General features: G+C 53.4%; 1 protein-coding gene across 2 annotated transcripts; it reads left to right on the top strand.

Annotated features, from left to right (window-relative positions):
* The first annotated feature begins 3,435 nt into the window (after nt 1-3,435).
* Nucleotides 3,436-18,767, top strand: TFAP2E (transcription factor AP-2 epsilon). 2 transcript variants are annotated; one of them, XM_090123876.1, is made up of 8 exons: nt 3,436-3,516; nt 3,628-4,074; nt 4,412-4,463; nt 12,978-13,193; nt 15,102-15,324; nt 15,675-15,793; nt 17,693-17,834; nt 18,479-18,767. In XM_090123876.1, the coding sequence occupies exons 1-8, from the start codon at nt 3,490-3,492 to the stop codon at nt 18,765-18,767; spliced, it is 1,515 nt and encodes a 504-aa protein (XP_089980002.1). In that variant the 5' UTR covers nt 3,436-3,489. The 2 variants fall into 2 exon arrangements, with proteins under 2 accessions (XP_089980002.1, XP_089980001.1); XM_090123875.1 differs by lacking the exon at nt 12,978-13,193.
* The last annotated feature ends 7,202 nt before the right edge of the window (nt 18,768-25,969 follow it).

Raw genomic sequence — 25,969 nt, 5'->3', positions numbered from 1 at the left:
ACTGCTGGCTTTGCCAGGGTGCCCTGGAAGCAGAGGCAGCCACCTGGCTGGGGCAGAGCAGGAGCTGGACGAGCCAAGGATGGCTTCACCCAGCCCGGAGCTCTTCGAGGGCATTTCGAGGCATTTCCACCAGGTGTCAGCATAGGAGCTCTCTGGGAGAGGCAGCCCGGGCTGGCAGCTGGACACAGCACTGATCTGCTGCCCTGCATGGGTGGGAGATGTGGCATGGGATGATGGAGAGAAAAACAGGCAGGGAGCTGCCCCGAAATGCGAGCTGACTACAGGGAGTCCAGCGTTATACATACATCCAGCTCAAATTCATAAACACCAGTGCCTTACACAAGGCAGAGAGGAGGCATCTGCTGTTGATCAGAAGTATCTTTCTGATCTCACCAGCCCTGAAACGTTAATGCAAGTTGAAACAAAGGTAGGTGCTACCAGCAAGCAGAGCAAGCCAAGCAAGCAAATGAGAATGCTGGACTTGGAAAAGAGCATAGCTGGTGTGCGTGGGCTGGAGGCCTCCCATCCTGCCAGGAACAGCTCATCCTGCAACGCAGGGCAGCTTCACTGCAACAGTCAGGAACACATTTTAGAATTGTCAGGAATAAAATCATCATCATAATCCAACCCATCAGATCCTTTAACCTCAGCTCTTCTCAATCCCACACAACACTCTGCTTCCAGCCAAAGGGTGTGGGCTTGTTAATCAAAGGCTATCGTTAGCATTAATGAGAGATAGGTGGCTGTATTAGCAGGTGGCAGCTCCCCAGTGCCCCCAGCTCAGGGATGTTTGTGTGCTGGGCTGACAGCATGAACCCCACATTTACCTGGCCCCATCCAGGACCAGAGCAGTCCTACACCTGAGGTCCTTTCCCTGTTGCCTTCAGTGCCCAAGCAGACTGCTTGCTAACACCCAGCTGCACTCCCTGGCAGCAAACCCAGAGCCCCAGAAGTCCTCCAAGTGCTGGGCAATAGGTTTGAGCCACCAGCAGGTGCTCCCTGTGTTAGTCCCATATTCAGCACAGTGTTCCATGGTGTGGGGACCATCCAAAGCCGGACCCGCTCAGGGATGCTCAGGACACAATACATCATTTTCTGTGCCATGAAATGCCCTCCTGAAGGCCAGCAGAGGACAGGGTGAGGATGAGACAACCCTCTGAGCCCCCACCAGGCTGACCCCCTGCCCAAATTGACCCTCTATCCCCAGACTGACCCCCCCAGGCTCTGGCAGAGCAGCACATCCCAGGAGCAGTGCATGGCCCCATGCTATGGGGCTCTGCCACCCAGGGCTGTGTCCACCTGCAGGTCCCGGTGTGCCAGCACTGCTTCTGGTGCAAAACATGGGGTGCAGCTGGGCTGGGGCTCTGAAGGTGACTCCTTGGCCACACTGAGCTCTGCCAGGTGCTGCTGCCAAGTGCTGCTGTGCCCCTCACAGAGCAGGACTGCAGGACCTGGGGCAGGCAGCAAGCATTGCGTTGTCTACCAGTGCATCTGCAACACTGGGGTGAGCTCTGCAGGAACCAACCCCTTCCCACAGCTTGGGCAACATGGAAAAGGCCCCAAAGGAGCAGAGGCACATCCCATTTTGCTGCTGCAGCTAAAATGTGACAATTCCATTGCAAGCCCGACCTCGGCATGTTTTACCTCACTGTGTCTTCATATCATCCCAAGAGCACTGGCAAACAAATGAGGACTTTCCTAAGGCTGCTCTTTGGCACTGCAGGAGCCTCGTGCTGCAGGAGGGGATGGGGGCAGTGGGGGTCTGCTCAGTTCTGTAGTTCCCATTTGAGGATGGAAGCACGACTTCCCCACTCGCCGCACTCACCGCATCCTGCAGGTTCACCTCTTCCAGATGAATAAAGAATGGGTGTTATTGAGGGACTCTAAGAATGAACTGGAACATCACTGCGAAATACAGCATGTCCAATCCGATTTTTCTCAGCAAATGAAACGGATCTGGTGGAAAATAAACACGGAACTTTCAGAGCAACGGCCTTGAAAAGCATCGGGGGGGGGAAGGAGAGATGTGAGCGGATCGGCCCTTTACCTCCTCACATCCCTCCTCCCTCTCCTAAATGCCATCTTTAACAGAAATAAATTAGAATAAATGATGAGCCTTTGCCTCCTAAAGACAGGTGGCGGGGTAATATTGAAAGAAATGAATAAAAATTCGTTTAATGAGCATTGTTAATTAAACCTGGAAATCAAAGAGGTCTGAGATGTGGGAATTCAGAGGAAAAATGAAAATGAAGGGAGCCGTAGCTCGGGGCAGGAAGAGTGGAATTAAATTAAATGTAATGTGGGATTGTGTTTGTTAACGTCTATCACACATCACAGTGTATTACAGTTTAGGGTAAAGTGTTTGTTCTCTGCTCGCACACAAATTACGTTGTGCCACGAATTGGAACTCCGGCGCGGCGATGGGCAGCGCGGTCCCGGCACGGTGAGGATGCGGGACCACGGAACCTGCATGCGGGCGTGTGGCTGCGTGTGCAGGCGTGCCAGAGCGAGCGTGCAAACGTGCCGATGTGGGTCGGTGTGCATCAGCGTCTGCATGCGTGTGCGCATCGGTGTGGGGCAGCGCGTTGCCGAGAGAACCTCCGGCACCTCAGAGCTGGAGCCCCGTGCCACGCGCAGGGACACGGCGCTGCCACGCTGCGACCCGAAGGGAGGGCGCAGAGAGGAGGAGGGAGGGATGGAGAGGAGGAGGGACGCATGGAGGACGGAGGGGAGGGCCGCTGGGCCGAGCAAGGAGCGCACGCCGCCGCCCGCTCTCTGCTTTCCCCTCGCTCTGTCGCTCCGCAGCGCCCTCCGTCCCTCCCGTCCCCTCGGGCGGCAGTTCGGTCCCGCAGCGCCGCACGTTCCTCTCTCTCTCGTTCTCTCTCCGGTGCCCGTCGGGCAGAAGTGGGGAGCGCCCCGGGGGGATCCCCGGGCTCTGTCCCTGCCCCGGGCACTGCTCCGGCCGCCGCCGTCGGGCAGAGGATTCCGGGTTGCCGCCGGAGGCTCCGACACTCCGCTCGGGTTAATAAAGCGAAACCGTCGGGCCCCGCCGCTCCCCGCACCCGCCTCCTCCCGGCCCTCGGGGTTCCCCCCTCGGGGCTCTCGGGGAACGTGACCCGGGGCGGTGGGTGCTGACGTCGGGGGGAGCCCCGGGGGGGTGACGCGGGAGCTGCGCGTGCCCGTGGGACAGCGGAGCCGCGCGGCCGTCCGACGGCGTCGGAGCAGCACCGGCCGCCCCTCTCCCCCTCCGCCCGTCGGGAGTCGTCGGGGCCCCGCGGGAGCGGGCGGCGCGTTCCCGGCCCCGCGCACTGACGCGCGCCCCCGACGCGGCGGGCGCGCCCCCGCCACTATAACTGGAGTGCATGGAGTCGGGGCCGGCGCAGAGGAGCGGGCGGGCGATGGGAGACGCCGCTCCGGCGGGATAGAGGGGCGGAGACGGGGGCACCCCCGGGGCCCGGCCCGCCCGGGGCTCGCCGTGGGCCCGCACAGATGCTGGTGCACAGCTACCCGGGCATGGTGAGTGCGCGCCGCGCCGGGCCGGGGGTCGGGCCGGGGTCGGGGCCGGGATGTGGGATCCGGGACCGGGGCTCCGCTCCCCCCTCACCGCCGCTGTCTCCGCCGCCGCAGGACCGCGCCGAGGGGCTGCCCGGGGCGTCGGCCGGGGCCCGCCTGCCGCAGCTGCCCGCTCTTAACCAGACGCCCTACGGCTCGGCTCCGCCGCTCTGCCACACGCCCGCCGCCGACTTCCAGCCGCCCTACTTCCCCCCGCCGTACCCGCAGCCGCCGCTGCCCTACCCGCAGGGCCAGGAGCCCGCTTACCCGCACCTGGCCGACCCGTACGCGGCGCTCAGCCCGCTGCACCAGCACCAGCAGCCCGCCTGGCCCCCGCAGCGCTCCCGGCAGGACGACGCGGGGCTGCTCTCGCAGACGCACCGAGCTCTGGGGCTCGACCCCCGCCGCGAGTACCCCGCCGTGCCTCGCCTGCTCCACGGGCTGCCCGACGGCGGGCACGGCCTCCCCGACGGCCCGCTGGGCCTGCACGGCCTCGGGCACCACGGCCTCGAGGAGATCCAGGTAGCGGGGGCTCGGGGGGAGGACGGGGGGTTGGCATGGGGGGACGCGGCCGGATCCGGCTCTGGTGCCGGGAGCGACCCCGCGGGCAGAGCGGGGCCCCGGGGCGCTCGGACCCCCGGGCGAGGAGCGTCCTGCCACGTTACCGGCAGGGAGCGCGCAGCGAGCGGCTACCGAGAAGCCGGGCCGACGCTCCGCTCCTTCCCCCGGGGCCGCCGCGCCGGGGCCCGGCCGTAGCCGAACGATTTCATCGCGCCGCGGCCTCGCGGTCGCCCCGCGCCCTGCAGCCGGGAGTCGCGTCGGGAGCCCCCGCTGACGGCTTTTGCTTTGGTGCTTCCAGGCGGCGGACGACGGCGGGATGAACCTGCTCGATCAGTCCGTCATCAAGAAAGGTAAGAACCCGCGGGACGCGGCGTCGGGCCCGGCTCCTGCCCTCGGGGTTCCCTTCCGTCGGGTCCCCTGCGACAGCCGGCACCGCGCGGCTCGGAGAGGAGGGGGATAATTGGGGCGAGGAACCGGCGCGCTGTTCCGGCTCCGGTGCTGCTCGGAGGTCGCTGCTACACCCGGCGGCGAAACGAACGCAGCGGATCCCGGCGGGCCGAGCGAACGCGGCTACCGGAGAGCCCCGACGGCCGCGGGCGGTTCGCGGTGGGAGCCCCGGTGGGACCGGAGCGGTGCGGGGAAGCAGCCGCGGCCCCACAGCTCTCCGGGAGCGGGGAGGACGCACTGAACGGAGCCGATGTGGTTCCGAGTGGGGGCCCTGCACGGCCCCCGGGGTGAGCCGCCTCCTGCACGATTTTGCTACCGGTTTTTCCCGACCCTTCGCTTCCAAACACGGCAACAGTTCCACTCCGTAAAATAGTTTTTCTCATTAAAACATCATCGGGGCGCTATTGGGAGCGAGAGGAGCACGAGGGACCGCTGTGCCGCACGGGTTGAGAGCCGCACGGAACAGCCGGGCGCTGCTGTCGGCGTTTTTAACAACAACGGGTAGAGGGAAAGGATCACAGCGTGGGGGTGGCGGCCGGACAGCAAACGAAAGATGCGGGGTCGACACCGCGCGGGGGCTGCGGGAACCGGAGGAGCGGTGAAGGCGGGGAGCCCCGGCCCTGCGCGGTGCGGCGCTCCCGGAGCTCTCCCTGCCCCGTTCCGTGTAAATGGGAGTTCTGCGAATTCGTGACACGCGGAGCACGAATGGACCGTCATTATTGGAGCTCTAATCGGAACACGCGAGAGGCGTTGCGTGAAGTGGTCGCGGTGTGCGCTCCGCTCCGCGCCTTCCCTTTTGTGTGTGCGGGCGGCATTGGGGCACTTCTCAAAGATGCTCTGAGGGACGGCGTTTGCGTGGAGTTCGGCTGAAACCAGCGCTGGTTTTCATTGATTTTTGTATATATGCGTGGTTTGTTTTGTTACTTTTTTTTTTTTTCCTCCCTTTTCCAAAACGAGCGCCTACCCCCAAATCTTCGTTTGCCGTCGGGAGGAATTATTGCTCGGTGCCACATTTGGACACGGAGATCCTTCGGTTGCTCCGTTCGGATATAAAAGATCTCACGGCGCGCTGCTCTGTGCCTGCGGCGGCCGCGTCTCTTCCCATCCGTTCTTTCTTTATTTTTCCGCCGTGTTGAGAAGATGCGAACTCTCTTTGTGGGTCGGTGGTTCCCCGGCGGCTCGAAGCGTTTGCGGGAACAGCCGTGCAATGAACGCCCGCAGTGCCGCGGGGCGGCTCCGACCTCACTGACGGATCTCCGTTCGTGGTCTCATTTAATTGAATTTAATTTTATATTATTGTGATTTATTTTTCGGCTCTGCTGTGAGCCGCAGCCCGGACCCTCCGGAGCACAGCACCGAATCCTTTTTTTTTTTTTTTTTCCATACGCCCTCGGAAAAATAAAAGCGGTGGCAGAGAATCTTCGGTGCGGGAGGCAGTGGGGCGGACGGGGTAGGAAATATCTCCGTGGGAAGCGGAAGAAATTCGGTCCTAAATCCCCAACACCGCACAGAGGGCATCAGTGCCCCAGTTCCTCCCGGTGCGGCCGTCGGACGGAACCCCGATGGAAACGCGTGCGGCTGTGAGCTCACATCTGCCCTTCGTGAGCCGCCGCCGTGCTGCGATCCCGGGTCAAGCAAACACCGATCGCTGCCCCCAGGCGACATCAGCTCCGCCGTGGGGGGCAGCGAACGCACAGCGGCTGCGGGGAGCGGTGCGGGATGGGGAGAAAAGTGCCCCGATATTTGCGGCTCTGCGTTTCGTTCCCCCCCCCCGCTTAAATAAACGGGTTCGGCAGCTCTTAGTAGGGATTTTTTTTTTACGGGGACTGCGACTGAACGCTGCGCTCGGGGCCGTTTTGCTGCAGGAAAGGGGACAGCGAGAGTGGGGTGGGGAGGGCTGGGGGGGGGCAGCGGGGATCCCCCACCCCCACACCGCACACAGGGGCTGCGTCGGTCCGGAGCAAAGCCCTGCATGGGGCAGCACAGGTTTTCTGGCTGCCTGTTCTGGACCCGTTTGTTTGTTCTCTCTCTTTTTTAAAAAGCAGTTCAGCAATGGTTTTTTGATTTTCCGTTGTTTTTTTTTTATTATTATTATTTTTTTTTTAAGGGTGCTTTTGGGTCGATTTGGTTTTTGGTTTTTGCTTTTTTTCCTCCCCCCAAGCATTGCTGTAAGACTGGGAATATAATGGACGTAAAAACATTATTGTGAGCTCTGAAAAAGTTCCGTCCTCGGCTCCGTGTGCGTGCAGCAGTGTGGGATCTTCCAGCAATGAACCCCAGCATTCTGTCGTTGCATTTCTTAGCAAAAACAAAACAAAACAACCCAAAAACAAAAACCAAAACCACAAAAAAACCCAACCCATCAGCTTGGTCGTAAAATAAGGAGGAGTTTTTTGGCCTCACCGTTCTCTCGGGCTCAGCAAAAAGCTTTTGGTGGAGCTCTTTTATTCAGAAGGAGGATAATAAATCCCTCTCCCCAACACGGTGCTGTCTGTGGGGTTTGGAGGGGGAGCTGTGGGGGGGTCCCTATGAGCAGAGGGCTTTGGCTGCTTGGTTCTGCTTCGTGTTTGTGACCCGCAGAGATTTCCACATGAAGATTTTCGGCCGCCCCACAGCAGGAATGCGGAGCTGTTGGGCTGAGTGCAGGGCAGAGAGCTGTGCCAGGATGGGGCAGGGGCTGTCAGCGCTCAGGAACACAGAGGGGTGCGTGCACTTCTAGAGTGTGAGGCCTTTCCCCCCATTTGGTCTCGTGGGACAGAGCTGCTGCTCTCAGCTCCATCCGTGGCCGAGCACAGAGCCAGATGCGGCAGCAGAAAATCCCAAAAGCGCTCTGACACTGGCAGCAGATTAGATAAACATCATTTCCTGCGATGAGGAAGGCAATAAATGAGGTCACCCTATAAAACACCTGGGGCTGCGAGGACTTGTTGCTCTCTGTGCTGCTGGGCTGCAGCAGCTCCGGGTGGGACGCCGTGCTGTGCTGTGCTGTGAGGCTGCAGGGCCGGGCTGTGCGCTCAGCTCTGCTCCCACCTCCAGACGCAGCGCATGCAGGAACACCTCCTATCAAACAGCAAAAACTTGAAAGAAAGTTTTTCGCTCTGAACTGCGTCCAGATCGCCGTTCCTCCATTAAAATTATATTTTTAATGTCCTGTAATTGCGCCGGGATAAACCCAGGTGTGTGTTCATGTGAGATAACACGTTGAGGTGCTGGTGGAGGTGCTGGGCTTTGTCTCAGCCTTCCTGGTGCCTCCCAGGCATGTGTTATCTCCAAGTTTCATATACCTTGTCATGACTTACTGCTTAATTAGATGTTTCTAAATGAATATTTTGCTTTGTTCCAAGCAAAGAGCAGCTCTTACAGGGGAGGTTCGGTGAAGCCAGCTGGGGTTGCTTGTTGGCATGTGGCTGGTGAGTCAAACAGCAGGAGAGGGGCTCCGGGTGGGGTTTGTCTGTGGGATGGGGCCGGGGTGGCCCTGGAGATGCTCCTGCAGAGCAGTGCTTTGGCTTTCGCTGCTCCTGGGCCTGTGGGACCCAGCGGTGGGCGGTCAGCATGAGCTGCTTGTGGGGAGGGATGGGGCAGCAGCAGCTGCTCTGCTGGGGAAAAGTCGGTGCCTCCGGGGAGGCCTCCCCTGTGGGCACTGGATTGCAACGGGACATTTCTTCTGCTCCTTGCTGAAGTTCCTGGGCCAAAACCGGGGTTCCCAAGCTCCATTTTGTGCCCAGCACTCCAAACCTTTGCAATGCACTTCTGTTCCATTCACCCGGCAGATCCTTCACTTCCTCCTGCTGTGCTGCTCGAGGTGTCCCCCCCATCCCCCCCCTCTGGGCTCTCTAGGGCTGCTGGATGCAGCTCACAGTGCCCGTTCTCCAGCCATGGTGCAGACTGCCTGCTTGCAGTGTGCTCCCATGGGCGTGCAGGCAGCCGTGCCCAGGTGACACACAGCAGAGAGGTGGCCCTGAGGCTTTGCTTTGCAGCAGTGCTGTGGTGGGGGGGCTCAGTGGGGCAGACCTGGGGGCTCTGTACCACCTCTGTGCAGCAGAGGCCAGCGTGGCCCATTCCTCCTTGTTCAGCAGTATTCTGAGATCTGTGATGCTGGAAAAAAATATACATGCGCAATCCGTCTTAATTTCAGAGAGCCCAAACGTGGCTCTCTGAAGTTGCAGACTAGAGCCCTGACCATGGAACCCTTCCACCCTTTCCTGCGTGATCCTGGGGAATAATTCATTCTTGCTGTCCTTCCGTGTGTTTGTTTGTTTTAATTGCTAATGGAGGCACTAATTAGCAAGCGCGGAGGCAATGCGTGGAGCTGTTGCGTGCTCGGCTCTCATCTCAGTGTGCTGCAGCAGCTCTGCTCTGTTTGGGTATCAGAGAAAGGTGGGAGGAAGAGCAGGGAAGCATGGATGAGCCCCAGCTGTGCAGTGCAGCCCAACATGGCTGAGGGGAGCAGAGCGTTCGCCCTGCTTGGGTCCTGCAGTGCGTGCTTGGGATTCCAGCAGGCTGAGACTCCCCACCCTCTATCTCCAGCATTTATCTGGCACCAGGCTGTGGGTGCGAGGCGCCCATCCCCAGACTGGTCCGACGGGTCGTGATGGCAGCATTGGGGCTCACAAAGCTGTGGCCAAAAGGACCCAGAGCTGCTCTGCATGCGTGGTTCCGATCGGAGACCCGAGCTGCACTGCATCACGGTGGTCGTGCGAGGATCAGCACCGAGTGCTGTACAAAAAAGAACATTTTTCTGTGATTATTCACAACTAATCTTTGCTGAGGGGTTTTTTTTGCCCTTCAGTAATCAGAACGTGTTTTAACAAATTGATAGCAACGTTGTCACATGGCACCACGGCTTACGTGGGATCCGCGCCGCGCGCAGGGGACACTGCAGCTTTGTTCTCCTCGTGCAGCTTAGGGAGATCCGAGCTGCCTCTCCTATAGGGAATGCGGGGAGAACCTCTCAAGCATGTTACTGCAAAATGGATTTTACAGTTTAAACACATAAAGATCCCCTATACCGGCTGCCAAAATGTAATGGGAGTTTGTGCTGCTAAATGAATAAACCTGTGATGCTGAGGGCTATGGGGCTGTGGGATGGCAGTGGGGTCCTCCCCTCATTGCGGGTTCACAGCTCCTCTCGCTGACACCCCAAGGTTCCCTGTCTTCCTGGTTCCTCCCCTCTCCTCTCCTCTCCTCTCCTCTCCTCTCCTCTCCTCTCCTCTCCTCTCCTCTCCTCTCCTCTCCTCTCCTCTCCTCTCCTCTCCTCTCCTCTCCTCTCCTCTCCTCTCCTCTCCTCTCCTCTCCTCTCCTCTCCTCTCCTCTCCTCTCCTCTCCTCTCCTCTCCTCTCCTCTCCTCTCCTTCCCACTGTGCCCAAGTATTTTCCATGCTGTGAATCTCAGTTTTGCTGTACAGAGGCAGAGCTGCTTCGATCCAGAGCAGTGAATCATAGAATCAAAAGTGGGATCTGAGTCCATTTCTGTTCGTTCCTGTGAGGCTTTGGGCGCGAGCTGGGAGGACGTTGCTCACATTGCTGCCTTCCAGTGGGGGCATTCCCAGTGCTCCCATCCACGAGCACAGCGCAGCCCCTACAACCATGCACAGCTCCCCCAAATTCACTACAGATTCAGAAGCAGCGTTTGAGGCTGAGTTACTGCAAAATGGCAAAGCAGGGAGATGCAGTAGCTGCAGTAATTGCAATAATTGCACATTGCTTGCTCACCACCTCCCCAGTCCCAGAGGAGCTCGCGGTGCTTTTGGAGAGGTCTGGGTGCGTTTTGTTGCTGTGTGTCCTTACAGCACATCACTGGGTGCACGGTGAGGCAGCGGGAAGAGGTGCAGGAAGGGAGATGGCCACGAATGTCACATGGCACCTTGTGATGGAGCTCGTCACTTAATGTACTGATTTGCATTGGAGGCATAATGACACGCAGGGAGCTTTGCATGGGCCCAGCAGCTCTGCTGGGTGCTGTCCCGTGGGAACGCTGTGGGCCCTGCAGCTCCATCCCCTCCTGAGGGTCCCAGCTCTGCTCCATATCACAGTGCAGCAATCTGGACAGTGCAGAGATAAAACCCGGATTCTTTCCGTCCGTCCATTTGAAGAGGCCTCCGAGCCGATTCCTAGAGAGGCTCTTTGACATGGGGACTCAATTCAGGTGGTGCATTCGAGATAAAGAAAATACCTGTATAACCCCTCTGGGAAGAAAGGATAATTACAGAGCGCGGTTTGAAATATGGCCGATGGCACTGACCTCCTTCCCGGCCCCTCCATAAATACCTCTGTGCTGAAGCATGAGGAAATGGCAGGAGCTGAACCGCGCACCTCCTCTGAAGCAGGCAGGAGCTGCTGCCTCTGGCTCACACCCACACGCAGACACTGCCTGATGTATGGATCTCGGGCTTATAATTTACATCAGAGGCATTCAAACAAAGGTCGGGTTGGTTCTGCTCTCCCTGGCAGACAGCCCCGCACGGCCCCCTTTGCTTCTCTGCAGCATTGCTCCTCCAGTGAGCAGCCAGTGCCACACAGCACTGCACGCAGAGGGCAGAGCAATGCAGGGAGCAGAGCGTGGGGCAGAGCTGCAGCAATGGGCAGAGCTGCAGGGAGCAGAGCCTGGGCTCAGTGCTCGGTGCCGTCGCCGTGCGTCAGCGCCTGCAGCTCGACCCAATGCACTGCCTCCTGCAGTGAGCACGGCAGCAGGACGCAGCGTGCAATGGGAGCAGCTGGAAGAGTTGCATATGGTGCTGGTGATGCAGAGCAGAGGCCCCGCAGGGCTGAGCTGCTCCTTTGGGGGTGGAGATGGAGGCTGCCCCAGAGCAGGTGGGCTTGGGGGGGCATCAGCTGAGAGCGCGGTAGATGTGATCTGAGCTTCAGCACACTCCTGCTCTGAGAGAGATGTTGCAATGAAACTGCCAGCATCCAATGGTCCAACGCTGCCGAGGAGGAGGATGTGCCTGAAATGGATCTGAGTAGGAGGAAACCAAACCTGTCTGACAGGCAGCAATCCGCATCTTCCCTCTGGACTCGCTTTTCCCCTTGCAGCACCCCAAGCTTCAGCTGGCACTGGCACCAAGCAACTAATACCATAAGCAATTTGATTGCCAGGAGCCCCACATCTCCCTGCTTACAAATTATTTTGCAAGCCGGTAGCACAATTCAGCATTTCATTTATTTTTTTGGTCTTTGGTAGGCAAAAGCTCTTTGCCCATGTAACCCAAGCTGTCTGTGGGACACTGCGCAGGGACGTGGTGCAGTGGGGACAGCAGCTGCCTCCCAGGAGTGAGGATGCTGTGCCCTGTGCTGAGATGCTGCACTGTGCCTTTCCTCACCCACAGTGCATCCTGTTGGTGGCACTCACCACCCGGGGGCTGCTTTCACCCAAGGGTAGCATGGCAAGTTCAGTGCTGTGTCACCAAATCCCTGCGCTGCAGATGCCTTTATCTCCCTTTTGTTGATGCCTGCACTGTGGAGGTGACCTCAGGGTCCTGCATGGCACCAGGGAGCTGCTGGCAGCGGGTGCTGAGCCTCATGGAAGGACAGTGCTGTGATGAGTACATCATTATTTTGCAGCATTAGAAGGAATCTGGAGCTTCAGAAGCACAGCACACAGTAACAGGTTTTCTGGAGCCCAGTGTTTAGGAAGTGCTGTGCAGTCTGGATTGCTCTGAAGGCATGCAATGAATTAATGCATGCGTTCAGGTCGTGCTCATACGGCTGATTCCTGGTAAATCATTGAACTTGTTCTGTGCCCCGGTTGTCCCGGGGCTGCTGTAAGGAGGCAGCTCCTGGGTCATGCTGTGTGTTCAGAATGGGGTCGGGGTTTGCTGTTCTGTGAGCTCTTCCCATCCTGCAGAGGTTCCTGAGCAGCCCAGGGATCGTATCCTGCACTGAGCTGACTGAGCACAGCTGTGCCGTGGGGTGGGCGATCCCTGTGCTGCCATCACAGCATCCTGGGCTGGGGTGGGCTCAGCTGTGCTCTGTCCAATCTGTCCATCCATCAGGGAAAGGGATGAGTGTCCAAACCGTACCTGACCAGTGTGTGTGTGATGCCCAGTTTTGTCCCCATTCCAGCACATTTCTGCCCCAGGTGCTGCTGTCCCACGTCTCAGTCACCTGCTCGCAGTGGGGACTGCTCACCAACACTGGGGTCTGTTCACCCACTGGGGGAAGGTCCTTGGTGCCAAGGGCAGGGGTCTCCAAGGACAAGCCCAGAACTTACATCCCAGTGCAGTGACCCCTGTGCCACATCCCCACTCCCATCCGTTCCACCTGCCAAGTGCCAGCAGGGCTCAGCTCCAAGCAGGTCCCACCTGCATCCTGGCGGTGCGGCACCCAGCTCTGCCATCGTGTCCCCCTTCTGTGCCCCTCACCGCGGTGCAGGTGACACGCTGGCTGCCACCCTGGTCTTACGCTTCCTTTTGTCTGCAGGCTGGCTCAGGTGCTCCGATCACCTGCTGCTTGCAGGAGCGGGGAAGCAGCAACTGAAGATCGAGGGGGACTTTTGGTTTACTCAGATGACAAGAGACAATTTTGCTTCCCCCAAAGCCAAGGAAACAAAGCTGTCAGGCTTTAATGGTAGCTTGTCTCCCTCCTGCAGCATGTTTATGGGCAAACAAGCTGCAGAGCAGACCAGGCAAACTGCAGGTGAGGCCAAATCACAATCATTAATAATTAATGGCGACCGTGGCTATGTTTATTCTTGTACCGAGGCAACGTTGTGTGATGGATGCAGCGCTGTTCCAGTGGTGTGCCGTGCTGTCTGAGGTGCCCCTATCCCTGCACGTGCCAGGGCTGTGCCGGTGCCCGTGGGGCTTGGGCACAGGGCTGCTCTGGGGCAGCTCCCAGTGGGGTTGTTTCAGACTGTAGGGTCATTCCTTAAAATGCCATCGTGTCCTTTCAAAGCGTGTCCCCACGCCATCCCCCCTCTGCGCCCACCGTGCTCAGAGCGACGCGCCAACACGCATCCTGCACTCTGCTCCATCCCACACCAGTCCTCCGCAGCGCCTGGTGCTGCTGCCAGCTGGGTTGACCTCCTCCCCACGTGTCCCATTCCAGGGACGTGCGTGGTGCTGCATGGTCCCATCTCCTGCATGACACCCACAGTGCACGCAGCTCCCTGGCCACGCATGCGGGCTTGGGCACATGTCACAGCATGATCCTGGGCATGCAGGAATGTGTCCGTGTGTGAATGATGCAGAGTGCTTTGTGGGTGGGCAGAGTGCTGTGAGCTGCTCACTGAGTGATGGGGTCTGGTTGTGGGGCTGCCCGCTGCAGCATCCACCAGGTACCCAGCCCTGACACACACCTCTGCAGTAATGCATGGATGTTTGCGAAACTTGCTCTGCCTTTTTATTTCAAGGGTAATTTAGAGACAAACACAACCTGTTCTAGGGCCCTGAAAGAGAACTTTGAAGTTGCTGCTTCCTGGAAATAGCTCTGGTTTCCTCCATGCCGTGATGACGTTGCTGTGATTCCCTTCCCACCCCTCAGCCAGTGGCCGCAGTGGCAGTGCCAGTGGGAGTGGTGCATCGTGCCCTTCAGTCCCTGGCCGTGCTGAGGTCTCATGCTGCGAGGGAACTTCTCTCATTCCCATTCATCTTTCAGCCTTAAACATGAGCCATTTTTATGTAACATTGCTCCTTTTTTCTTGCCACACCAACAAGTAGTTAAGTTGCTCTTACAATATGCTGATGGCGAGCGTCCACTAATAGGTCTGACCCACGTAGCCTTCCCCATTAATTTGCAGGGTTTCTGTTTCATTGGGGGCATGTGTATTTCCTTTACAAACCCTGCGTTACCTGCCACATGTGTGGCACCATGGGGCAACCATTACTGGGGAACCACAGGGAATGTCAGGGCCAAACCGATGCGAAGCGATGCTATTGGCAATCCTCTTTGGCATCATTGAAGATCTGTTGATTTATTATTATTTTTTTTCCCGGAGTTAAATTGGCTATTCATTCCAGAACATAAAAGCCAAAGAGTTTTGACACTACTTTCAGCCAGAACTTTTGATCCATAAAGCTTTGCTGCGTCTCGGAGCGTTTCTTGCTGGGGTGACGCATGGGAGAAGCGCGCCGTGCCGCCCCGCTGCGCTGCCCCAGTGCCCGTCTGACTCCTCTGCTCGCTGATGCTGCCCATGAGCAGCAGCTCCTGCTGTGTTACTGAGGTTTGAGCTCCTCAAGCTCCCTTTGCAGGGCTAACCCTGAAGCTGACACCTTTCCCTGGTTCCCATGTTCCCATCCTGGCACCTCTCAGCTCTGTGCAGGGCAGTGGGGCTGTGGGCAGACCCTGGTCTTCCCGAAGACCAACCTAAAACCCCAGTTTTAATTGCACCAGAGCGGGAGGTGTGGGAAAGCAGTGAGAGCAGAACCTGTGCTTCTTCCATTATGCTTTTTTCTTCTTTTTTGTTCGGCTTCATCAACCTCACCCCTCTTTTCCTTCATTGAGGAGCACACGAAGCCACGCTACGGCTTCAGCTGCGGACGTGCTTCCCGAGCTCTGCCCTCTGAAACCTGCTCTCCTCTCCTCTCTCCCTTTCCTGCCCTGCAGTGCCCATCCCCTCGAAGGCCAACGGCACCATTCCCTCCCTGATGAACAAGGACGGGCTGATTGGAGGGGTGACGAACCCCAACGAGGTTTTCTGCTCGGTGCCCGGCCGCCTCTCGCTGCTCAGCTCCACCTCCAAATACAAGGTGACGGTGGGGGAGGTGCAGAGGAGGCTCTCGCCCCCCGAGTGCCTCAACGCCTCCCTCCTCGGCGGTGTCCTACGCAGGTAAGGGTGGGGGGTGAGGAATTGCTGCTGTGCGGTTCGCTGGGGAACGGCCTTTTTGTTGCTTTCTCTTCTTTCCCTCCAAACCTAAAAGCTTACGCTGGAATCCAGACAGCTGTGGATGCTCCATCCTTGGAGGTGCCCAAGGCCACGTTGAATGGGCCGTGGCAATCTGGTCTAGTGCTTGATTTAATGGTTGGCAACCAGCCCATGGGCAGGGGGTTGGATCTGGATGTCCTTGAGGTCCCTTCTAACCCAACCCACTCTATGATTGTGATGATTCTATGAATTATGGTTGTTCTAATATGAATGGCGGCATCATTTTTTTTTTTCTCCTTTCTTTCTCTTTCCAGAGCAAAATCAAAAAACGGGGGTCGTTGCTTAAGGGAAAGGTTAGAGAAAATCGGCCTCAATCTACCCGCAGGACGGCGCAAAGCTGCCAACGTCACCCTGCTGACATCACTGGTGGAAGGTAAGAGCCCAGAGAGATGGGAGTGCCGAAACTCCAACACCCCTCATTTGCAGCTTTCCACAAATGAGAGCACTTAAAGCAAAGTATGCCGTGGTCAACACTGAGACTGGAAGTGCCCTTTGTTGGTGTCTGCGCTGACTGAAACACGTCTGTCCTCTGAAACCGAGGCATTTCTGTCCGAGCAGTCATAGCTCATTTGTGAAAAGGCATTTGGGACCTGAATGGGGCGAAACATTGCAGCTGTGAGCTCCCCATTGGCCACCCCTCAATTCACTATTCACTCGGCGAAGCAGTTTTAGGAAAAGTTGGTCAAGACCACAGAAACCGAATAGAAAAAGGTGAGAGTGAAGCTGATGAGGTGTCAGGCCAATGCTGTTCTGCAGCTCTGCGTGCCCACGATGGCCACCAGCTCGCTGTCCTTGGGAGCACCGAGGGCTTGGCTGGGGCTCCATAGACACACAGAATCACCGAGGATGGAAAAACCTTCTCGGATCCCCATGTGCCCACTGACCCCAGGTGCCACATGGAGCAGTGCTGCTGTTCAGAGCTGCCCATTGGGTTGCTCCCCTCCCACCTTTGGCGCTATGGAAATGACGATGTGGTGCTGCATCTTTGGAGAAAAGGACGTGGGACGCAGACAGACGCAGTGACAGCTCCGACTCCCTTCGAGCTCCGGAATCCATTGTGTCCGTGCCCAGCGTGCTGGAGGCAGCTGCCTGCAGATTCTGAATAGAAAATCATCTCCATTGTCGCCAGCAAATTAAATGACCCGCTTCATTAGGCGGAGGTTGTTACCGAGGGCAGTTGGTTTCTGCTGAATGAAAGGTTGATTTCCATGAAAAGAAAAGAAGGAGAAGAATGAAAGAAAGAAAGGAAGGAAAGAAGGAACGTACGGTCTGATTTCAGGTGGCTGCTGATGTTTTGGTTACCATTTACCAGCTCGTAGTAAATAAATAGTGGTGTCATAGGTGCTCGCTGGATACGATCTCCTGCAAGTCAGTACTGGAGGGGTTTCACCCAGAGGAAGGCATTACAGCACTGTCATTGCACACAGAAATGGATTGGTCCCCCTGCACCCGGGGTACCTCCTTCTCAGATGTTTGCTGCCATGCTTTATTCTTCTCCCCTCTGCCTTCCCCATTTTTGGTGTCACAATGACTGTTTTTCAGCAGCTGTTGCACTTTAATTGTTTTCTAACTTGTGAACGACCGCAGTTCCAATTCTTTAAGTTCTCCTTATCTGCTGCTCCTTTGGAGGAGGAGGTGGAAGTGGAAGCAGCAGCTCTGTGTGGGAAGCACACAGGCACATTCCTTGTGCCACAGCTCTGCAGAGCAGCCCTGGAGCCGGGCGGGCTGTGCTGGGATCTGGGTTAATGCTATCAGGATGGATGGCCTCGTGTGTGCGAGCCGCAGGGGGCACATCCAATTAGCTCTGCCTGCCCGAGCGGGATTTCGGGTGCTGGATGTGATCGATTGCCATCAGCTCTGATTATTTCCAGGGGGATGCCTGGAGATGGATCAATTCCATCAATGGGTGGGCTCTTCCAGGGGTGATGGATATGTGCACGTACAGCCAGCCTGAGGGCCTGGCTTGCTGAGGTCTCTTTTCACCCTCCTTTTAAGTCACCAGAGGAAGGGACCAGCTTCTGTTTAGAGGTGGTGATAGTTCATTTAGACCCACATGCACTAATTGTCTTGTAGATGGATATGAGAAACTCTTAGTGGTGTCCACCAGCTTGAGGGCCATGGGTGGAGAGGGCTCCTGGCTGGCAGTTGTGAAAGGAGAGCATCCTGATTCCAGCAGAAATAAACCCTGACAGTGCCACATCTGAGGCTGTTGGAGAAAATGTCCCCTTGCAGCCGGGTGCTGATGCATTGTGTGAATCTGTCCCACCTGCAGGTGAAGCTGTCCACCTGGCCCGGGATTTTGGCTACGTGTGTGAAACAGAATTCCCAGCCAAAGCGGCGGCAGAGTACCTGTGCCGACAGCACTCCGACCCCACGGAGCTCCACACCAGGAAGAACATGCTGCTGGCCACCAAGTGAGTGCTGTGGTGGATCGGACTCCAGCCATGGTGCAGGGGCAGCCACAAAAGCTTGGTCTTCTGCAGGGTGGATGTGGTTGCATTGCTGTATGCAGCCAGACCTGGTCAGGGCTCCGAGCAGCCTGATCGAGCTGTAGATGTCCCTGTTCATTTAATCATAGAATCATTCTGGTTGGGAAAGCCCTTTCAGATCACTAAGTCCAATCCCAGCCCACTCCCTCCATGCCTACTGACCATGTCCTCAATTGCCACATCTCCGTGGTTCTGAATACTTTCAGGGATGCTGATCCACCACTCCCTGGGCAGCCTGTGTCAGTGCATCCTTTTTCTCATAGCACAACTCGTGGCCATCACCTCTTGTCCTATTGCTGTTACCTGGGAGCAGAGGCTGACCCCTCCCTCACCACAACCTCCTTCAGCTCATTGTAGGGAGTGGTGAGATGGCCCTGAGCCTCCTCTTCTCCAGACCGAACCACTCCAGTTCCCCCAGCCACCCCCCATAAGACTTGTGCTCCAGACCCCTCGCAGCTCCGTTGCCCTTCTCTCGACACACTCCAGCACCTCAATGTCTTTCTTGTCACGAGGGCTGCTGGACCAGATGACCTTTAAAGATCCCTTTCAACTCAAACTTTCTCTTCCAGGCAAATTTGCAAAGAGTTTGCAGACTTGATAGCACAGGACCGCTCACCTCTGGGCAACAGCCGCCCCTCGCTGATCCTGGAGCCGGGCGTGCAGAGCTGTCTGACTCATTTCAGCCTCATCACCCACGGCTTTGGTGGCCCGGCCATCTGTGCAGCACTGACAGCCTTCCAGAACTACCTGGTGGAGTCCCTCAAGGGGCTGGATAAAATGTTCATCAGCAGCACAGGGAATGGGCACACGGCCGGAGACTCCAAAGCGTCAGAGAAGGAAGGGAAGCATCGGAAGTGAGGTGCAGACCCCATCCCCTGCCTGGGGAGCTCCCACCGCCCGAGGAAGGTCAGCAGTGCCAGGAGGACGCGGCGCTTTCTGAACCGCTCCATTTGAACTGGGGGGTGAAAACTCAAAGTGCAAACTACAAAAAGAGAGAAACGGATTGAAATTTAGCAGGAAGAAAACAACTCTTGACAGACGTGGCGAGGAGGAGAAAATAAGCCAGTTTGATGGCTTTTTTTAGTTTTGCCTTTTTTTTTTTTTTTTTTTTTAATCACGGATGCAGGAAACCAAGTCATGTGCAATTTTTTTTTTTTCTTTTCTTTTCTTTTTTTTTAAAGCCCGTAATAACATCCTCACACGCTCCAGGAATTTGTTCTGAGCAAAGAACTGAGAAGAGCAAACAAAAGCCGCCCCAATGCCAGGAGTGGGGGCACGAGTGGCAGAGGGCACAGAGCTGTGCTTGGATCTGTCAGCTGGCTGTGACGGGCAAGCAAGTTGACCCAAGCAACCTTCCTATTCCTGTTACCCCACCTACAGCCCAGCCCTAAAGCCAGGCCAGGAGAAAACCTCCAGCTTTGGGTTTGAAGCAGTTTCAGGCTTCATTTTGCAGAGCACCTGCGATGCTCCCAGCGGGGACAAAGCAGGAACACTGAGCCCAGGACTTGCTGCAACTCCACAACCCACAGAGAACAGCACACACGTTTTTACAATTATTATTAAGAATCGTGAATTAAGCACAAGGAGCAGAACTTGAACCAGGCCAAACTGAACTGTTCTAAATCTGTATATATTTATTTATGTGTAATTAAATCTGAAAGTTTTAAAATGTGCAGTGCGAGTTATTTATATCAAATTGAGTTGGTTATTTGGTTTGGTTTGGTTTTGTTTTTTTTTTTTTCCTTTTTGAAAGATGGACGTTTCTGGTCTTTCTGCCATTAGAAATGGGAATGAAGTTTTGGATACACAAAACTGTAGCATGGACGAGATAGGCTGTGATAACAATAGAAGTTATGCAGGATTTTGTACTTGCTGTTGTTTCTCTTAATGCTGCAATAGATGTACAACACCCGCACCGTAATGTCATTCTCATTACCTTAATAAAACCTCTTTTTATTTGAAGAAAGCACCTCCACCGTCTTTGTGAACGAAGGTCCTTCTGCCTCTGCGGCTGAACCTTGAAACAGTTGTGTAGATTTGAGAAAGGACACCCTCCAGTTCCACAGCTGATATCCATCTGATTGGCACAGCCAACCAAGAGAAAGCTCAGGGAATGGAATTCCAGGGGAGCAGACATGGCAACGGCATTTGGCAAAACCAAAGAGGGGTTGTTGCTGAGAACGTCTGCAGTCTTCCCAACACATCTGTTGCTATCACAGCTAGAGAGCAGGCAGCTGGGCATGGGTTTCAGCATAATTACCTTGGAATGTTCTCAGAATTCTGCTTCCTCTGGAGGTTGCAGAAGAGGACAGCGATAACAGAAATAATCCAATAGGTCCCAGAAGGAGCCACAGGCTTCCAAAGGGACCCCTGTTTCAGCAAGAACACTTTATGTGCTCATGTAGTTTGTGGGGATGGCTCTGAGTCAGAAGCCTGCACCCTGAATACTCCCTTCTTAAGCTTACGTGGGGATGCACATAAATTGGGAATCAGATTGGAAACGTCCCATGGTATGAAGCTTACAAAAACAAAAACCTAAATGACAGGCTCCGCAGGTCTGGTTTTGCTCTGGACCTTCCCAAAGGAACAAGGAGAAGCCAGGGAACAGAATGGAAATCCTAGAACCACATTAGACACTTGTCTACACTTCAAAGCTATTTTGGATAATGCAGGGCGTGAGCTGAAAGCACAGAAGTCATTGCTATATAAAATTATTCCAAAATAGGAGTGGCCTGTTCTGCATCACAATCCATTTTAAACACGGATTACGATAAAGGAGAACGAGGTGCTTTTGTGCTGGAGTGCAGGTTTCCCCCCCCATGGAGCTGCTTAGCATAACCATCCTGAAATAATTCAACATGCAGACATCCCATGGCACATGGTATCAGAGAGCAAACTGCTGTCCGATACGTGATGAAAGTGCGTGCACACTCATATTAAAGAGTGAAATCCTTCATAATGTAGTCGTGTTATGAAAACTTGACTTGGTGAGGGCATTCTTTGAATATCAAGCAACTCTCAGGCACAGCAGCGATGAGCAATGCAGACAGAGAATCAGGATATGCCTACAGTAATTACATATCATGTCCATCAGGCGGAAAAAATACCTCTCTCCTCATTTTCCTCTTTGGGCTCTGCAAGTCTTTTGAATGTTTTATGAGGCATTTAGCAGTCTGGTGCCTGAAAGGCCAGGATGCCACCAATTACCCTTTTTAATGGGAAGGAAGTTTGATGATTTGGATTCACTTGTTGATTTTGCCATGGATGTTCAGGACGTGTCCACTGTCAGTCATGTTGGGTCAACATCTGAAGGCACTGAGACTTCTCAAACGGGCTGAGATTTTGGGCTTTCTGCATGCATCCAGGTAGAGCACAGCTTTCAGAGGTTGTGCCAGGCCAGCCTTGTTTGCACATTAATGCTGGAGTTTCCCTCCTGAGGACACTGTCAAACAAGGCCGTGTCCCGGTGTGTTCTTTGCCTTTACATCCCAAGAGAAAAGGGCTTTTCACACAATTTGGGGCTCCACCCTGCTATAAATTCCCACAGCGATTGCAAATCGTGGGAAAATACGTGGGATTGTGTCAAGGAGTAAAAATAGATTCAGGCTCATGGTTTCTACCCTTGTTACAGAGAGCTGTGGAATTCCAATCCTAAAGGGGAAGTTAAAAAAAAAAAATTCTTTTTCCAATTAATTTTGAATGGATGACAAGTCCAGGGAAACCACATGGCAATCCTTGACAAGTGGAAAAGAGAACATTAACAAGATCTCTTCATTCCTCTCCAGTCAGCTATCCCAAGGGTGAACTCTGACTACTGCACCATTAAGACAGACAAGCAGAGGCTGTGCTTTGGCATTCTGCATGGCTTTGGATAAACTAAATAATTACCTTTAAGTAGGCGACCTTAAAAGCAGCATAGTAATAATACCTCTCCATGCTAAAACAGCACAATAAACAGACTTTGCTGACCTGTAGTTAATGCATTCTTTCATATATGAGAGAGTTCATTAAGTTCCAAGCTTTACATAGACAGTCCGAGGAGCCACACAACGAGCAAAGGAAGTTTTTCCTGTAAGTGCAACTGAATCGAGACATCCAAAACAAAACCATTTTCCCATCGGGCATTAAAAGAAGTGGTATTTGCAAGGGAGACAAAGTGCTTGCTTGAGAGATTGATTTAGCAGCCTAGACAAATGCATGCAGCGTCCCACTATTGCCTTAATTATCCTAGCAGACTTCAGGAGAAACAACCCAAACCCAATCATTACACAGAATGTGAACATGTTGACCCAGAAGGTATCATTTTGGTCTTCCTGCCCAACCTTCTTCGTTGTGCAAAGAATTCCCACTGTGGCCACCTGAACATCGCTGCATTTCCAATAGGATACCACAAACAGCAATCATAATTCCAGGCACTGAATGCACACCCAAGCTTTGACCCTGTAACTGCAGTGCTGCAGCATCCCAATAACCTCCCAAAAGCAGAGGGGTGAAGGATGCTCCAAATGGCTCCTTTGGGTGTTTTATCCTGACACCTTCAGCTGCTTCCTATTCTATCCTTCCCAGCAAACCAGAAGTTGAAAACACAACCCGAAACTCAGAAGTATTTCCCTTAAGGATAGCTTTGCTTTGGTCACAAAGCCTGTAGCCAAAGATCTGTTAAATAAATGCAGCTCAGCTTTTTAGTGGTGCGAAATGAACTCAGGGAAAGAGCAAGATGTCATTCCAAGAAGCTCAGCAGCACACAAAGAGATGCCTTTGGATGCTACAGCCTTCTCACCTGATGATTGCTCTGCCTGCACGCAGCTGTCTTGGGTTCCTTCCTGAGTTTTCCACTGTACAAAGCCTGAAATTGGCTGAAGAACATCCAAAAGGCAGAATTTCCTTGGTGTGTCTGTTCTTGAATGACCTGCACTCAACATGAAACCACAATCAGCCCACTGTTTTCAGTCCAAACCAAATTTTCATGCATTCCATGTGGTTTTATTATCCCTTGCAATAGATACATTTCTGCTAATTCTCCAATGGCATCTCAAATTTACTTATTCTCAAGGGCACGCTGTGAGAAGTAAATCATGTTCTTACTTAAACTGTTACAGATCTGAGCAAAGGGAATCCATAGTTTGTTTCAGACTATTGGTGGCTGGAATACCACATACTTTTATTCTGGTGTTCAGAGTCTCTTCACACCTTGGAGACATTCCAAAAATCTATGTGGCTCTGTAAGGAGAGAGCTTCTATTTCCTATGCAGACCGTATCATCCATGGACATCTCTTTTCTACCAGGTTTACATCTCAGTAATAGGTGGGAAACCCACTCAGAGCATCTTTCAGAGCATTAGGAAGAATGCTGAATAGCTGAGAGAATCTTTAAATTAGGTCTAACCTGGTGAAGTCCAAAGGCATAAATGAATATTCCCATTTTAAGCGTATATGAACTTGTCACAGTGCCTTTGGATCTGGTGAGCTGAGGAGTAGTGCAGCTGAATGCAATGAGGAAAATAGCTCTGTTCAGTTCAGGGCAAAGATGTGCTTTTCTATTAATGCCATGTGTTAATAAGCTTTTTCACAGCTTTTGAACACAAAGAACCTTTTGGTTAGTTCTCTGCAAATTTTGGAGCCAACACAGAAACCAAAACCGTATGGCTTTACAGCTTCTAAATACATCAGCAGAGGTTAACCTCAAATCTTTAACCAGCTTATGCAAACATCAGAGATGAAGGCAAGCTGACCTCTGGCAGTGTTCACACAACCAGCCTTCCTGGTGTTTCATCAGAACACGGGCAATAAACACTAAAGTAAATATGAAAACACAACCTTAGGAATATCAGATGTACCAGACCAAAGCCTCAGGTGTCCTGGTTTGGAGAGGTTTCTTGTGTGCTTTGAGTGAATACCACAAGACATATGAAATTAGAGCTCAATTTTAATTGTTTTCTTCTCAAAGGTGTCCATTGAGAGCAACACCACTTTAAGGATGACCATGAAAAAGTGGAAAAAGCAAGTCTGAATCTTAGCATGATATCTTTTAGCCATTGTCCAAAACAGCATTACATGGTGCTGTAGCTTTTCCTCCTTGGCATACTGCTGCCAGTAAAGCACTGTAAGCATCCTCACTTCAAGCACTTGGCAGTAAGCACCAAAAGCAATTTTGCAAGGGAGACTGGCCTGACACTGCCTGGAAAAAAAACAAACAACCCACAACAAACTAAAGATGTGCTTATCAGTGCTTGGATTAACTAAGAGAATGGGTTGAGAACGGGTTCCAACCACTCTTTGGTCATTTTGGCAACTCACGAGCTACCAGACTTCACTTCCCTGCTTGTAAAACCCATGGATCATCGTGTGTCATAGGATGATTTTCCAACAACTACAGAAGAGAAAATGCATGCCTTTAAAGGGAAGAGGCAACCCTGTACTCAGCCATTGCTATGCAAGGTCTAAATTCACCCCTTCTTCATAATGCTGAGTTTCTGTGACCACCTGGTGATCTGCACAGAGATGGAGCAGCCAAACAGGTTTGCAAGGAGGAGGTATAGTGGATGCAAGATCACTGCCCTCTGCTGAATGGAAGAGGCTTCCGAGAGTCCACAAATCACGAGGTCTGAATCATCTTTGCCTTCTCTAAATTAACTAAAGGAGATGCACTATTTTCACAGTTGTGCACAAACACCAAAAATAGTGATGATCTCAAAGAAATCTCCCTTATGCAACAGGTATTTTACCCAAGTGAAAATGCACTTAGTCAAGTCATTGCTTCAGACAACTGGATTATTTGGTTGCCTTAAAATTCATTTATAGATCCAAGTTCATTCTATACTCACTGGTATTCAGATTATCCACATTTTAGTTTCACCTCTCTATAGGTTTGATCAGCAAAATTTAATTTTGAATAAAGCTTTACTGTATTGCACAGGGAGAACATACTGCCAGTCCCCAAGCATCCTTTCCCCTCTCACCGTTCCTAAACAGAGGGTTTGCTCTATTCCTTCCACAGCTGTCTTGAGTTAGACTACATGAATAAGCTTATTGGATAACTACCGAATTGCACATTAGCACAGAAACAAAACACTTTAAATGTCACTTCACATTTTCAAGACAACTCTTTTCTTTTTAGCCTGGTCCTCAGCAGGTCATGGGTACTCAGAGGATCAAACCAATGCAGCCATGACCACGGAAAACAAAGTAGAAGTACATGTTTTAATGGCACCACTTTCATTTTCCTCTTTTTAATATCTGCTAAGACAACTTACGTCTGCTTAGTTTGATCAGTGCTCACGTGAGAATTTCCTGCACTTAGTTTTGTTGATGGCAGCCTGATAACAACATATGGAACCTCTGAAAAAGGTTAAAGCTCTAAAGAGTGTTAAATGGCTCAAAGGATAAACTTTTTACAGGTAGGATAAATTAGTTTTTCCTTCACACGGTGCTTGACAAGTAGCAAAGTTAGAGGCAGTCAGAGGCATCCTTAGAGCTCAAACTATTTTATACAGAATATTCTGTCCCTGCTTTAGGCTGGAAAACTGAATCAACCTAATCCACTGTTATGAACACAGCCCTTTTACCTTTAACAAAGAGGAAAAAAATAAAAAGCATCTTCTGACTGTGTAAGGTACGCTGCTACTGGGGTCTGCTGGAACAAGCCAACTCCTTCAGCACAGCCCAGACCCAGCAGCTCTGCACCTACCCTCACACTCCCAGCATCAGCACAGCCCTGAGGCACACAGCTCTGCTCCTTGTAAACCGATCTCATGGCTCCCGAAGAGATGAGCTGGTGCAGTGATCTGTTACACACTCACACACTGCTCAGGAAAAGACCATCTTTAAACAGGAAACCTAAAACGAGAAAAAGTGCCTTGTTAACTCTTTAGGCCCTGAGGCTTTGCTAGTAAAACATATGGTGAGAATTACCAGCCAAAGCAAAGCAGAGCAGCTCATGGTGGATACAATACCCTGCAAATGTTACCTTGGTTTACAACTTTTATTTTTTTAATATAAAGAACAAAAATACATTAGTAAAAAGCAGTTTTTTTTCCCCTCACCTTGTTCAATTTAGTCCCA

Source organism: Phasianus colchicus, chromosome 24, assembly GCF_987193195.1.
Source record: "Phasianus colchicus chromosome 24, bPhaCol1.hap1.1, whole genome shotgun sequence".
Taxonomy (NCBI): Eukaryota; Metazoa; Chordata; class Aves; order Galliformes; family Phasianidae; genus Phasianus; species Phasianus colchicus.
Note: the sequence above shows the minus strand (reverse complement) of the source record. Positions and strands in the feature narration are given on the sequence as shown.

What these genes read in the sequence shown, in the direction of transcription:
- TFAP2E (XM_090123876.1), top strand. Translation starts at nt 3,490, where the DNA reads ATGCTGGTGCACAGCTACCCGGGCATG. An exon ending in TGCACAGCTACCCGGGCATG is followed by an intron (nt 3,517 to 3,627) that starts GTGAGTGCGCGC and finishes CCGCCGCCGCAG; the next exon opens with GACCGCGCCGAGGGGCTGCC. An exon ending in AACATGCTGCTGGCCACCAA is followed by an intron (nt 17,835 to 18,478) that starts GTGAGTGCTGTG and finishes TTTCTCTTCCAG; the next exon opens with GCAAATTTGCAAAGAGTTTG.